The 16,538-nt window shown below is 44.3% G+C and overlaps 1 protein-coding gene across 1 annotated transcript in view; it reads right to left on the bottom strand.

Annotated features, from left to right (window-relative positions):
- Window positions 1-3,544: 3,544 nt before the first annotated feature.
- LOC115466788 (elastase-1-like) overlaps window positions 3,545-16,538 on the bottom strand; it is an 85,645-nt gene continuing 72,651 nt past the window's right edge. The window contains exon 7 of the mRNA XM_030198345.1: window positions 3,545-3,823. Within this exon, the coding sequence (XP_030054205.1) occupies window positions 3,545-3,823 (279 nt within the window). The remainder of the gene's footprint in view (window positions 3,824-16,538) is intronic.

Here is a 16,538-nt window from a genome sequence, read left to right on the forward strand (position 1 = left end):
TTTTGGACATTTTTTTTGTTTTGAAAATGAGCCCCTTTACCTCTTCATAAAATAGGGACTTGAGGAAGAGCCATATAATAAAGTAAAATAATGGGCCTTAGATGTTTGCAGAGATGCCTCTTCCCACAATATTTGTGGCAGAGCATTCCATAACACCAGTGCTAAATAAAAAAAGCACCCGCTGTCATGGACTCTAAGTGGGCCCTAGCCTCTGAGGGCACTGCCAGTTGAGTTCTAATTCTTGAACACAAAGATTGGCCTAGAATATAGGGAATAACTAACTGCAACGGAGTAGGGGGTACCCTCTCAAAATAGGCCCTGTGAGTTAGAACCAAGATCTTGAAGAAAATTTGAAATTGTACTGGCAACCAATGAAAGTGATAATATAGAGGCGTAAGCAGGGGTGTGCTGGTAAATTTTTAACAACGGGCTCTCTCTCCGGGCATAGCCGGCCCTGAAATTTTTTTTTTTTTTTGGGGGGGGGGGGGAAATACATGCCTCCCTCTCCCCTCCCTTGTGCGGGCACACTAGGCATACCTTTGCCAAGACCCACCAGCCAATAAATGGACTGCCACTATTCTCTGCTGCTTGTTTCTGGCTCTGAGCAGCATGATGGAACCTTCTTGCGTTTGCATGAAAAGTCTCAGCCTGATGCTCAGAGTCAGAAACAAGGAGCAGGGGAGCAGCAGCAGTCTATTTACTTCGCTAGTGGGGCCAGCATCACTGCCAGCAAAGTAAAAGAGAATTCAGGAGGGGGCCCAAGCCCACGTTTTGGGAGTCAGTTGTTAAAGTTGCCATGGGGAGGCCTACTTTAACAACCGGCTCCCAAAATTCTTAAAAACTTAACAAATGGCTCTCGCAAGCCTGTGAGAGCCCGCTCCAGCACACCACTGGGCGTAAGCCACATTGAGCCTGCAAATATGTGGGAAAATGTGGGATACAAATGTAACAAATAAATAAATAAACATAGTCAAAATGGTGTTTATGAGCCAAAAGACAAATTGCAGTATTCTGCAGTGTCTGCACCTCTTGAAGTGGTGTTAACTCTTCATGAATAACACAACTTGTGAGGTTTACAAGAAGTTGCATTATTCATTTTCCATAATAATGAGCTGCTTTGTATGAATCTGCATGGTTAGCAGTTTATTACTGTTTAATTTGAGTTTAGGTGATCTGTTAGTAATTTGTAATTTCTTTGTGTTGGATTTAGGGATTTGCATTCCATATTTTATCTGTTGTAAAATCTCTTGGTGTGTTTTAATGGAAACAGAATAAATATAAATCATTAAATAAATAAATAAAACAAAAAGTCCTGGGGGAGGGGGGGGGGGGGGTGGAAGTCAGGAACCCAGCTTACCAGTCCAAAGTGGGCCTAAATTCCAGGAGGAATCTGAGGAATCCCAGGCATGTGCACGTAGTATGATCAGAAATCTATCTGAAATTTGGTACATTGAGGTTACGTCACAGGCTATTTTATTTGCAACCTGCCTCATGTGGAAGAAGTTTCCAGTAAGAACTGTACTTTGGACATCATCACCAGAGAAATGAGGTGTGTCCCATTCTAAGGAGTGAAATTGAAGACCAAAGAATGAACATTTTCCAGTTGTGTCTCTATATATCTGAAAAGATTTGCGTATTGACTTGTTTTGCAAATCAAACAAACAGTACAAAATGATTGTGATGAACTCAAGAAAGATGAGCTCTTGGGCCGCTGCTGGGTTCCAGCCAACGGCAAGCGAGTCACCTGGGCCAGGCACGGCACTAGGCAAAGAACTTGGTAAGACAGGTACTGAAGAGAGGCAAGGCAAGCTTGGACCGGAGACAAGGCCAGAGCTGGAGACAGGCCAAGCAAGGCTAGACCCTGAAATAAGGTAGGCAAGGCTGGATCTGGAGACAAGGCAAGCTAGGACCGAGGGACCCACTCCTGGTGCCCCTGGAAGCAGGAGGTGAGTCACACAGCGGTGCCCATGACAGTACCCCTGCCTCATAGGGCCTCCCCTCCCCAGTCCAGATCTGAATTTCTGGGGAAATAGGCAATGAAATTTGTTCAGGAGCAACAGAACAATACAGCAGCTAACAGACTTCCATGAATGGTGCTTGGGACTGTGGGCCTTCTTGGAGTCAGAGGTATCCTGGACCATGCTCCCAGGTCTGCTTCTTCAGACATGGAGCTCTAAATAAGAGGCTGGAGAAGTTCCTTCAGTACTTCTCAAGTCCATGGCCTGGGTCTTGGAAGCCGAGAGCGAGCAAGTCCTTTCCAGAAGACGCCTCCATCCCAAAGAAAGATCCACAGCATCCTTGTTCTCTCTATGAGGAGGACAGTTTTAACTTGCTGTTCAAGGTATGCCTTTGCCTGAACCCCACTGGTTTGAGCCAACTCATCAAGAATACCGTTGATGGTCACGGAGTCCAAACAACGTTATTCCAGGTCTAAAGTCAGGTTATGTTTCTGTAATCATGGTAATCCCAAGATAGGTTTCACAGATGTCTGAAGGATGTAAAGAACGATGTCCTTCCTATGATCCCCTATGTTCAGGCGTAGTGGAACCATCTGGGTTTTGAGATGTCCTTGAATATTCCCATAATCTAAGGAGACCAGAATAGGCAAATCCTGGGTAGGAATTCTGAAATGCCAGACAAGACCTTCACTATGAAGTTCCCGCCTGCTCCAGAATCCAAGAAAGCCTTGATACTTTTCTCTCCTTGATCTATCTCAAGCACTACTGCAACTAGGAATTGGGTTTGAGGAGTCCCAGGGGGTAGACCCAGTGCAGCACCCCTAACCAGAACTGGGCTTGAGGATCCCAACTTGTTAGCACATTTAAGTGCGTAGAGTCCTTGTGCACCACAATAGAGGCATAAATTCAAAGTCCAACACATCTGCTTCTCCTGAACTGAGAGAGGGGAGCAGTCTACCTGCATGGATTCCTCAGGATTGGGAGGCGGGCTGTCCCTCAGACTGGAGGTATGTGGACTCGCTGATAACTATGCACCCTCAGCGACAGGCCTTCTCCTGGAACCAGATATCCACCATGTTACAGAGGCCAATGAGGTCATCCAATGCAGCAGGGAGGTCTCGTCCTGCCATCTCATCTTTGATTTGGGGGGAGGGCCAACCCCTGCCAGAAGGCTGCAACAAGACTTGTTGTTCCAACTTAATTCAGAAGTCAAGGTGCGGAATTGTATGGCATAATTGCCCAGGGTCCGTGTCCCCTGCTTCAATCTTAAGGAGCTCAGAAGCTGCTGACGTGAATTTCCCAGGCTCTTCAAAGACCCTCTTGAACTGTTCCAAGAAACCGAGGAGGTCATCAAGCACTGGGTCGTTTCGTTCCCAGAGTGGAAATGCCCATGCCAGGGCTTGACCAGACTGCAAAGAAATAATGTGCACCTCCCGGACCTTGTCACAGGAGAAATCTCTAGCTTGGAGTTCAAAAATTATCCGACACTGGTTGATAAATTCTCTGCAGTCCTTAGGGTTCCCATCATACCTCAGGGGAGCCACGAGACAAATACCTGGCATTGTAGTTGTAGCTGCAAGGGTGGGTCAGGACAGGATGGGCTGGATCTTGTTGTAGCAGCAATGACTGGTAGTGGTCTTGAACTGAATCAGTGAGCTACTGGACCCGAACAGTGAGTTGTTGGAGTAGTTGTAATGCAGGTGATCATGGCCTTTGCAATCTGTCATAAACTCAAGGAAGGTGAGCTCTTGGGCCAGCACCAGGTTCCGGCTAATGGCAGGCGAGTCACTTGGGTCAGGCACGGTACTAGGCAAAGAACTTGGCAAGGCAGGTACTGGAGACAGGCAAGGCAGGCAAGACTGCAGCTGGAGACAAAGAAGGCACAGCTGGAGCTAGAAACAGAGCAGGTTGGAGTCCTTTTCAGATAAGTTCCTACAAGTTACATATTGAAATGAGTAGAACTAAAATTATTGAAATGAAGAATAAAAAAGAAATTAAAAAGAATATTTTAAAGAAGAACAAGAATTGACCAATGATGATTAAAGTGAATCACGGGGCAAAGTACCTTGTGTGAAAAGAGTCACTTCTGAGGTCAAAATATAAGTTATTATAGTTTTGTATGCTATGATGCCTGCTTTACAATTTTGGAGTGTTGGGGTACTGGCCTACAGGGAAAGATGGGGGGTGGTGGTGGTAAGGAAGAGAAGGTCTGATGCCAGGCTACAGCAGGACAATTACAAATTTTTGGTCCTTTTTTCTGTAATTGGTGAGGGTTTGTCTGTGTTCTTCATGTTACCAAGGTGAGAGATTCTGCTGGCATGTGGTTAATATGGGGATCTATATGAGTCTGAATTGTCTGGCTTTTCCAAAGGAACACGTATTGCTGTTGTGTATATTCACTGTTTCCTTTTTAAAGGTATTACTATTGGTATTTGAGAAGCTTCTTCGTGGGATTTAGTGTTACTCCACAAAGGGGGTCTTTTACTAATGAATAGCAGCACATATTTTCTGTTGCAGGGCTCACAGGAATAAAACGAGTCCTGTGATAAACAACACGAGCTAATTGTCAGTAAAAGACCGCCAAAAGTATCTGGCAGTGAAGGGACTCTGTGTTGCTATTACTGAGATGCTACCGGAATTTGAATACATTTTTTCTATGGAAATTTATGTTTTGTTTGCTACAGATTCCACAGTAGGTGGGGAAAAAAATCTTGATGTTGACAGTGTGACAGTTTCCAGCTTATTTTCGAAAGAGAAAAAACGTCCATAGTTCGACCCAAATCTGGAGATAGGCGTCCGTTTCCCGTGGGCGCCCAAATTGGTATAATCAAAACCCGATTTTTGGCGTCCTGAACTGCAGTCCGTCACGGAGACGAACAAAGATCACTGGGGCGTGTTGGAGGCGTGGCGAAGGCAGGACTGGGGCGTGGTTATCGGCCGAGGAGAGATGGGCGTCTTTAGCTGATAATCGAAACAAGAAGGGCGTTTTTGACGAGAATTTGGTATGCTTTATTTGGACCCTTTTTTTTCAGGTCCAAGTCCCAAAAAAGTGCCCCAACTGACCAGATGACCACCGGAGGGAATCGGGGATGACCTCCCCTGACTCCCCCAGTGGTCACTAACCCACTCCCACCAACAAAAACCCACTTTACAAACTTTTTTTGCCAGCCTGTATGCCAGCCTCAAATGCCGTACCCACCTCCATGACAGCAGAATGTATTCTATCTTCTGACAGCCTTTCCCTGGTTCTGATGTGGGTCTCACATGTGAGTCACATCAGCAATGCATTGTGGTGGGTGTAGGGTATTGGGCTCCGTGATTCCACTAGCTTGTGTTAAATGCTCACGATGTTGGTAGTTGGTAGGCTCTGCTCCCATGGTGCTTTTCCCTCTGCTTACTGGGTCAGAGTGTGCCCTGTTTTGTTTCCGGTAGTTCATGAGGTAGTGGCCATTTGTGTAAGACACTTTTAGATCCCTTTCTTGTGTTAGCCACGTTACAGCACTTAGTTCTTACCTTGAATGTTGCTGAAAGAGGGCATTGTACACCATTCTGCCAGCTCGGACCTACTTCTAATCTCAGTACCAGCGAGACTCGTTGCCAGTGGGGCACAACCTCTGATCTGCAGTTAACTGTGAGTAAAGGTGCTTATTCAAATAAAGGACATTTTCAGCGAGATTAGTCTTCAGGTGTGAACTGCTGTGCCAAGGTTATACACCAGCAACAAGTCCTGTCCCTGGAGCACTTTTAGTGGGTACTGCAGTGCACTTCAGGCAGGCAGACCCAGGCCCATCCCCCCCCCCCACCCATAACACTTGTGGTGGTAAATGGGAGGCCTCTAAAACCCACTGTATCCACATGTAGTTGCCCCCTTTACCCTAAGAGCTATGGTAGTGTTGTACATTTGTCCCTCCCACGACCAAATGGCTTGGATTGGGACGTTTCTGAGCTGGGCGTTTTTAGTTTCCATTATCACTTTTTTAAAAAACGCCCATCTCAGAAGGGACCAATCCATGGCATTTGGTCCGTCCAAACCGTATTTTCAAAACGAAAGATGGATGCCCATCTTTTTCGATAATACGGTCTGTCCCGCCTCTTCACATACCCGTTTTCGGACATAGACGCTCATGGAGATGGGCGTTCGCGTTCGATTAGGCCCCTCCACGTGGTTTATGTCAATGCAGTACAGCTGTTGGGCAGACTATTTACTTAGAAATCCATCATCAAGTGCATTCTAAGGCATTATTTAGTAGTATCCCAAGAAACACTACTCATACCTATATACATACCGCCTGATTCAGCACTATTTAACCGATCAGCAACTGCTGTTGACTGCTTAAATAGCATTGGACCGGCTAACTGCAAATATTCAGCGGGAGATAACCGGTTATCTCCACTGAATGTTCACTGTTAGCTCATAGCGGCTAACCGGCTATATCGCGTGATATAACTGCTTAGCGCTGATATTCTGCACTGGGTTTAGCATTTCAATAGGACTGCTATTTATGCAATACTATCTTTAACTTCTAGGAACTTAACTGGTTAACACTGAATATTGGTTTAACTGATTAAGTTCCGGTGGCCAAAAATGACACTGGAAATTCAGTGCTGATCGCTGAGTATGGTATGGTATAGTATGGTATTGAGTTTACGAGTTCAGCACTGGCAGAGGGCTTTAACCATGCTACTCACCACTGGATGAATATCAGCCCCATAGTGACCACCCATATTAGCTCTAGGCCCACCCAAAAAGTCAGTTCTAGCTAGGTCACTGGCTACAGCTTCCCTTTTCTCTTTACTGCAAATACATGTGCTCTGAAACCTATGTACATACTTTTAACTACTGGGTGGAAGACAATTTTCAGCTTCAAAAATTTACCCAAATTGCTTCCCACCTTGTCTGTACTCTTTCAGAGGCTCCAAAGAAAAGCCAATATCGCTTTGATTTGTTTGCACAGCAATGCCATATTTCAGTCATTCAAGATTTATACCCTGGATATACTATCTGAAAAATCTTACTCTTTGGCCTTCAGTCTCACTCCTTGGCTTGGTAAATCTCACTCTATGAGATGGTTCACCTCTGGCATCTCTGTTAACCTGAACAAATTTGAAAAACACTGGCTTACATCCTTAGTTCTATGCAGACAGCTAAATATATACTCCGACATCAGTTTAGGGTGAGGTAATCCTTCTAAAATAATAGCATGACATGTGTTAAAGGCTATAGACTAAAATGCCAAATAAGTACAAAACAGGTGATTTAAAGACATATTTCTGACTGGGGAAAAGAGACAACATGCAGCCCCCCCTCCCCCACAGGAAATTACCTCCCCCATCACACATAGTTTTGAGATAATCTGAGCCAAAAGGGGTAAGGAAGAGACAGACAGTCATTGAGCCAACAAATTACTGAGGAAAGAGGTGAAATCCAGACTGTGTGTGATCGTAGAGGCAGTTTCTGATCTGCGACAGGACATCGCTGGTCTGGGAAACAGCATGGAGGAAATGGAAAATGAGCTGTATGATGTACTCTGTACTGGCAGAATTGCTGAAACACTAGAGTTAGCCAAATTACCCAAACATGGTATGCAGGAAAACTTGGATGAAACATAAAATCTTTTTTTTTGTTTTTATATGTGTATTGAGTAAAATGTTGGGGTAGCTGTGTTAGTCCACCTTTAAAGGTAATATATAGAAATAAAACAAAGCATTAAAAAAGAAAATTAGATGATATCTTTTTTATTGGACCTTTGAAAGCTAATCAATCAAGAAATGTATTAAGGGGCCCTTTTACTCCTCTCTCCATTGCTTGCAGTAATTCCAAACCAGCAAAGAGAACTGTCTGTATTTATAACCTTCCTTCAAACAGCAAACTAAGGAAATTGTCAAATCTATGAACAATGAGAGCCACACTGTGGCCTGTCACCCGCTCTATACTCTCCCTTCACAGCTGCATGACTGACTATGGAAGAACAACAGCTTGAAAGAGAAACCCTACCTAATAACAGGAAGGCAAGCACTCTTTTTCATGGTCTCCGTGTCCAGCCCTGATTGAACATGGAGCCCTTAGATACAATAGATCAGATTCCTGTCACAAGTTTTTTTATGCCTGTTCTGTCTCAGTCTTTACAATACACAATTTGTACCACTGTGCATTAGGGAGAAACTGTGGAATAAAGTCAAGCTTACTAAGCTACTTGGCTCCAGCAATTAACCCTAACTACCACCATTCTACTGCAAGTCCCACAGCATATTCCATTATGGCCAATATTAGATCATGGTTTTTCTACTGCATAATAATATTATGGATAACAAGGTTATAAGCTGCCTCAATCAATGAATGGAACAAAATCCCCTTACTTATCAAAAGACCAAAACAAAGCAGAGATCAACACCCTAACCAATACCAAAAAGATAAGAACAAAAAACAGTCGCAATGGCCACAACACCAAAAAAGATAGAACGCACAGACATTTGCAGACTGTTAAGTACACCAACATCAACATTGATACATATGTACCCATTTCTATAGGTTACATAATGTGAGATCAATGGTTAACAAGTCAATCATAATTAGAGACTAGATTGAAACTGAGCAAATAAGTATACTATTCATAACAGAAACGTGGCTGCAAATGTGAGATGATCCAGTACTGCTTGACTTATGCCCACCGGGATATAAAATAACACACATCAGCAGAACTAAAAAGAAAGGAGGTGGGATCGCCTTAATATAGAAATCCTTCTTTACAGTAGAAACCATAACTGAACATATATCCCCTGCAATTGAAATCATGGCTTGCAGACTCAACATTAACTGATCAATTATGCGTTATACTTTTCTACCGCCCGCCCAGAAGATGGTCCAATGCCCAAGATGACTTCATGAACTTCATATCAAATATTTGTACAAACTTCTCAAATGTCCTTCTACTAGGTGATCAATCTATACCTAGACAAGCAACATGACACCAACACCAGGCTTCTAACAAACTTCCTGAACCAATGGAACTTCAAAACGGCACTAGCCACCTCATCTCATGGAAAAGGTCATCAATTAGACATACTAGCTTACAGGTTCTTAGCCAATAACAACCATATAATAGAGAATCATAACTGGGTCAGACCATAGCAAACTCACCTTCACACTTCAATGGAAAGAGAACGGGAAAAACAGAGAACTGAGGACACCACACACTACCCTAACCAGAGGAAAAGTGGACAACCATAGCTTCTGGGCAACAGTGATTAATAACTAAACAAAAATAATACCCACTAACATTCACTTCATGAGAAATTGGGACACCTAAGTGGAAACACACTAAGTGAAATAACACCACTCAAAATGAAAACAAAGAGGAAATGACAACCACGCTCCTGGTTCAATGAGGAACTATTAGAGATGAAAAAACTGTGCAGGAAACTGGAAAGAAAATGGTCCAAAAACAAATCATATGGAGGAAAGCCCTAAGCAAGTACAAACACATCCTAAAAAGAGCCTAAGCGGAATGCTACAGCACATACATGCGCCCAGAAGAGATAAACACACACAAAATATGCGAACTAATGAAAAACGTTGTGAACACACAAGCTCTGCTAACATCAAATGAAAAACCACCAACAGCAGATGAGTTTGCACAATATTTTGAGGAAAAAATAATAAAAACAAGATTAAACCTAGCTGCAAAACAAACAACACTCATAGATTTCCTACACGAATGTGAAATCGATGAGGACCACATCAAAGCAGACAGAACCTAGTCCTCCTTCAAGATACCAACAACCATCTCAGTAAAAGCACTACTGACAAAATATGCACACGCCAATTGCCTACTAGACAGCTGCCCAAACTACATGATGGAAAACCCACCAAATTGGTTCATCAAACGCTTAACCGAACACATAGAATACATGTTCTCGAAAGACCATTTAACTTCTGACAAGGGCATTATCATATTCACTCTAATCCCTAAAGACGCCCCAGAAAAATCAGTGAACTCACTAATTACAGACCAGTGGCATCAATACCATTGCTGACCAAAACAACGGAGGGACTAGTAGAACAACAATTAATGGAATACTGAACGCACTACTCAGTCCTTCTCAGCTCTCAATCAAGCTTCAGACCATGCTATAGCACTGAAACAGTCATAACCACTCTGATCACAAAATTTAGAAAAATAAGCCAAGGCCAGCTAATATTAATACTACAATTCGATACGTCAAGCGCCTTCGACCTAGCAGATCACACAATACTAAAGACTCTGCTCGACAACATAGGACTGGTTCAACGGTTTTCTAAGAACTAGATCCTACCTTGTCAAGATGTCCAATGTGTTTTCAGCCTCCTGGATCCTTGAATGAGGGTCCCTCAGGGTTCCCCGATATCACCAATATTATTCAATGCCCTGATGGAGGCATCCCAGCCAGTCAAGTTTTCAGGATACCCACAATGAATATTCATGAGAGAAATTTGTATGCATTGCCTCCAATGCATATAAATCTATCTCATGAATGCTCATTTTGGGTATCCTGAAAACCTGACTAGCTAGTTGCTTCCAGGACCAGGTTTGGGAACTACTACGGTTATTGGAAAAGTAATGGAAGCGATGCTAAAGGACAGGATAGTGAATTTCCTGGAAGCCAATAAGTTGCAAGATCCTAAACAACATGGTTTTACCAAAGGTGTACTGTATCTCCAAGGAGAGGTGAGCCCTTGAACACGATGAAGGAAACCCTCACCGGGTTGTCGGCCAAAACCCTGAGTCCTCCCTGTGCCTCCCACCGTTCCCCAGGAGTTGAGCCCCTGAGTTCGGGCGGCCAGCAACAGAGAGAACAAAGTCCAGCACAAAGTCCACAGGGATAGACCAAGCAGCAGGTAACAGCAAACCAGGGCTAGGCAACAGGTCAACGCTAGGCAGCGGTCACTAGTAAGTCCAGGAACAGGCAGTGGTCAGTACCAGGCAGCGGTCAGAAGCAGGTCCAGGTCCAGGAACAGGCAGAGGTCAGAACCAGGAATCCGTCAGAAGTAGATCCAAAGCACTGCTACTAGTCAGCGAACCGAATAGAAGCCGAAGCACTGATAGACTGAGGGCAGAGCCTTAAATAGGAAGGAATTAGGCTCAACCAGGCACAGCTGAAAACAAGATGGCAGCCCCATTGGGAACACCCTGCAACCAAATAAGGGCTTCCTTCCAGCCGCTGCCACCTCCAAGATGGCTGCCCTGGCCTAACAGGCTCTCTCCAAGATGGCCTCCAAACCCTGGAATAAGCCTGAATCCAAGATGGCCACCAGTGCCCATGCTCAGAACAGCCAGGAAATGTGACAAAAGTGAAATCGTGTCAAACGAATCTCATTGAATTCTTTGACTGGGTGACTGGAGAATTGAATCAAGGACGTGCTATGGACGTAATCTACTTAGATTTCAGCAAAGCTTTTGACACGGTTCCCCACAGGAGGCTCTTGAATAAACTGGACAGGCTGAAGATAGGACCTGAAGTGGTGAACTGGATTAGGAACTGGTTGACGGACAGAAACCAGAGGGTGGTGGTGAATGGAATTCGCTCGGAGGAGCGGAAGGTGAGTAGTGAAGTGCCTCAGGGATCAGTGCTGGGACCGATTCTTTTCAATATATTTGTGAGTGACATTGTCGAAGGGTTAGAAGGTAAAGTTTGCCTTTTTGCAGACGATACTAAGATTTGTAGCAGAGTGGACACCGGGGAAGGGAGTGGAAAACATGAAAAAAGATCTGCGGAAAGTAGAAGAATGGTCTAAGGTTTGGCAATTAAAATTCAATGCGAAGAAATACAAAGTGATGCACTTAGGGAGTAGAAATCCACAGGAGAAGTATGTGTTAGGTGGGGAGAGTCTGATAGTTACGGACGGAGAGAGGGATCTTGAGGTGATAGTATCTGAGGATCTGAAGGCGATGAAACAGTGTGACAAGGAAGGCGGTGGCTGTAGCCAGAAGGTTGCTACACTGTATAGAGAGAGGTGTGACCAGCAGAAGAAAGGAGGTGTTGATGCCCCTGTACAAGTCATTGGTGAGGCCCCACCTGGAGTATTGTGTTCAGTTTTGGAGGCCTTATCTTGCTAAGGATGTAAAAAGAATGGAAGCGGTGCAAAGAAAAGCTACGAGAATGGTATGGGATTTGCGTTATAAGACGTATGAGGAGAGACTTGCAGACCTGAACATGTATACCCTGGAGGAAAGGAGAAACAGGGGTGATATGATACAGACGTTCAAATATTTGAAAGGTATTAATCCGCAAACGAAACTTTTCCAGAGATGGGAAGGCAGTAGAACGAGAGGACATGATATGAGAGTGAAGGGGGCAGACTCAAGAAAAATGTCAGGAAGTATTTCTTCACGGAGAGAGTGGTGGATACTTGGAATGCCCTCCCGCGGGAGGTGGTGGAGATTAAAACGGTAACGGAATTCAAGCATGCGTGGGATAAACATAAAGGAATCCTGTGCAGAAGGAATGGATCCTCAGAAGCTTAGCCGAGATTGGGAGGCAGGGCTGGTGTTTGGGTGGTGGGGCTAGTTCTGGGCAAGACGTCTATGGTCTGTGTCCTGAAAATGGGGCTAGTTCTGGGCAAGACTTCCAAAGTCTGTGTCCTGAAAATGGCAGATACAAATCAAGGTAAGGTATACACAAGAAGTAGCACATATGAGTTTATCTTGTTGGGCAGACTCGATGGACCGTGCAGGTCTTTTTCTGCCATCATCTACTATGTTACTATGTTACTGTACTATTCTATAAACCCTGTCTAACTTTAAGCACAGTTTATAGTATAGCATTTTTTCAGCAGCTATTTTTTAGGCACCATATAAAGAATGTAGCCCAAAGTACCTGCATCTCCATCTGCGTTTTGCTCAAACTCCTTTCTTGAATACATCTACTCTCATGTTGCATATAAATATTCTCTTAATTACACCAGGAGTACTTTTACGGGTGAAGTAATTTTATATAAGGTCTCTTATGCACATATTCTGACATATGAAAATTTCTGTATAAAATTACCTCCAAATTTTATAGGTAAGCAGGTTAAGTTAGGACTGCTGTTTTGCAGGCTTAAATTACATAGCTTAGCTTTACGGAGAGCAGCTGAATGTTACTGCTCTACGTAGAGGGTTCTTTTACTACACTGCGCTAAACTTTGCAGTTAACACAGTTTAACATGGAATTTTACTATGTGATAACAGGAAATTGTACATGGTGCTTTCCCACTTTTTTTATTGCAGATTGTGCGCTAATAGGTGGTAAGAGATCCCGCATTAACCCTGCGTTAGCCAGTGAGCATGCGACAGTTATAATGTGCTACCTACATAAGTACATAAGTAATGCCACACTGGGAAAAGACCAAGGGTCCATCGAGCCCAGCATCCTGTCCACGACAGCGGCCAATCCAGGCCAAGGGCACCTGGCGAACTTCCCAAACGTACAAACATTCTATACATGTTATTCCTGGAATTGTGGATTTTTCCCAAGTCCATTTAGTAGTGGTTTATGGACTTGTCCTTTAGGAAACCGTCTAACCCCTTTTTAAACTCTGCTAAGTTAACCGCCTTCACCACGTTCTCCGGCAACGAATTCCAGAGTTTAATTACACGTTGGGTGAAGAAAATATTTCTCCGATTTGTTTTAAATTTACTACAATGTACCTAGAAAATGCTTCCACGCCCATTCTCTGTCCGTGCCATGCCCCCAGACAAATATCTTAAAAATTAAATAGCTCACATTTAGCACATGTAAACAAGGAAAATACCACAAAAATAAAGCGTTCTTTGGTCTGAGTCCACTTAGGGGTCCTTTTACAAAGGTGCGCCAAAAATGGCCTGCACTGGTGTAGACACATGTATTGGACGTGCACAGGTCCATTTTTCAGTGCACTTGCAAAAAAGGCCTTTTTTTTGACTGAAAATGGGCATGCAGCAAAATAAAAATTAGCGTGCATCCATTTTGGGCCTGAGACCTTACTACCAGCCCTTGACCTAGCGGTAAGGTCTCACGTGTTAACTGGGCAGTAATGGTCTACGCGCGTACAATGCCAATTACTGCCCAGAAAATTTCTGGCGCGCTTAGTGGACGCATGTAAAAAATGAAATTACCGCCCGAGTCACGTTAGTCGGGTGGTAGTTCAAAACTGACGCACGCAGGCGCCTACGCAGCTTAGTAAAAGGGCCCCATAGTGTGGATTCTTGCACAAGGACTTACGCCTGTTGAAAACAGGTGTAAATCTTGGTGCACAAGTTGGGTGCGTAACCCCAGTATTCTATAACATTGCGCCAAAATTTTTGCAATGCCCATGACTAGTCCATGCCCCTCCCATGGCCATGGCCCCTTTTGGGTTGCGCACAAGACACTTTGAGCATGCATTGTTATAGAATAGCGTAAAGGTAGATCCGCACATAAATCTGAAATAGGCCAATTAATGCTGATTATGCTTACCATCTCATTAACTAATCACTTTGTGCACAGATCTCTTTGGGCAACCTTTAGAAAATCCAGGGGTAAGTGCCTAATGCATTTTAGTATAAGGGCCGCATAGTTAGGTGGAACATCCTTGCTTTGCCCAGACGCTATCTGGGGTGCTTAGAGGGATTTTCAGTGGCAAGAGAGAACCCACAGATAGGGAACTTTATGTTGACTGGCTGTTAATAAACATGGAAGCCCTTTGAAAACTGAATATGCTACTAAAGCTGGTTACTGTAAGTGAACAGAAATAACACCATATTGTCTACAGAAATTCGAGGGAAAAGACCGGTTTCCTTGCAGAGGCTGTCATAATCGAAGGTGGTCACCCATAGTTCTATATATGTGGAGGTGTGGTAAATGACCTTAGATGAGTTTGAACGCTAAGGAAAGGAGAATTATGAAGAAAACCAAGCGTGGCCAATACTGTACTGCCAGGGGAAGGATGCCTGATATTCAAGGATACTTCTGTTTTAACAGAGAATTATACCTACTACATTCTTTACAGTGAAAACACCAAACAAGTTGACGTGTCAGCTCAGTGCTTTTTTTGATAAAATAAAAGCCTATTATGCTTCAAGTTTATTTAAAAAGAAGCCTCTCTCCCCCCCCCCCCCCCCCCCCCACACACACACACTCACACCTTGTATAAAAGTCATATTTTGTTTTACCAGGGTAAAAGGGTAGAAAATCCATGAGGGAACCCCCCCCCCCCACACACACACACACACACACAATGTAAATATTATTTTACTTGTAGTAACCAGGGTCACCATAGCAACCAGTTATATTTGTAGATCTTGTTGCCCTGCTGAAGCACCACAGAAATCCTGCCTGGCCTTCGTAGGCACACCCTGCCTTCTGCTGACAGCACCATAAAGATTAGAAAAGCCAAACAAACTGAAACAGAATTAAAAGAAAAGAGAAAACATGTGTGTTGGGGGGGGGGGGGGGGGGGTTCCCAAAAGAAATCTGCTAACTATTTGCAGCTGTGTCTCTCTGGCCCGGCCTGTCAGACTGCGACCACTGTCAGGGCCAGAGTGGCAGGAAGGTGGGGTGGGGAGAGCCGCCTTTTAGGGAACAGAAGGGGGAGTCAGCAGAGACTGTGCCAGCAGGATCAGCAGCTGCTACACCCTCATGTGAGCACAGGCAGCACCATGGCAGTGTATAACACCCTCTGCTGGTCCAAGTGTGAAGCTGATTGACATGGTGGGCACTTAAAAATAAAACAATTTTCTATATGTGATGGTGTGGTGCAACCTCCTGAAACTCATCATCCCCTATACAAATAAATACATAAATTAACACAAGAAAAAAAAGAAAATTAAAAAAGAAACTTCCCCACTGTTGTGGTTTAAAAGCAAAAGCTGTCTATGCCAGTCAAAGATGGAGCTACAATTTTACGTTTGGGGGCTGGGGTAAGGGAATTCCTTAGTCAGCAAACTGAGACACTGGAACAAAGCAACTACTGTCCTTTAAGTGGGTCTCCTGGGGATGCAACCCATGATATAGCCTGTGATGTAGCTTGAACCAAATTTCTAGCTGGACCGATGACAAGCATTGGTGGTCACTATAGGCATTTCAGTCCCTTCCCGCCTCACCGCCCCGTCACTGCCCCTGCCCCACCAATTAAAATCTATAATGCCTTAGCTGACAGGGATTCCCAAGCCCCAGCAGCTGTAGAAATCTGGAGCCTGCCCAATCACCTAAAGAGCAGCTCTCAGTGGCTCAAATTTCCGTGTCTGATGCTGGCACTGTAAGCACGCTCTATTCTCATGCAAGAACTGAGCGTGCGGTGCCAGGGTGGGTCAGTGGAGCACTGTAAGCCACTGTCAGCCAGGCTTAGCACAGGGATTCCTGACAGCTTCATAATTGGTGCTTCTGGCTGCTGGGTGGAACTGAGGCAAAAGAGGATTGTCCCAGGCCAGCCCAGGCCCACCCGTGGCTATGCCCCTATAGGGGAGGCTAAACTGTTTCAAACAAGTTTAGGACATGTTATTGCCACCAATTGACAGCTGAAAAGTTCCCAGCAGTGTGTCATTTTCATGGAGTAGGCAAGCGCCCTATTGTCTGCAACTCTTTTTTCTCACCTCAGTTCTTTCC

This window comes from Microcaecilia unicolor, chromosome 1, assembly GCF_901765095.1.
Source record: "Microcaecilia unicolor chromosome 1, aMicUni1.1, whole genome shotgun sequence".
Classification (NCBI taxonomy): Eukaryota; Metazoa; Chordata; class Amphibia; order Gymnophiona; family Siphonopidae; genus Microcaecilia; species Microcaecilia unicolor.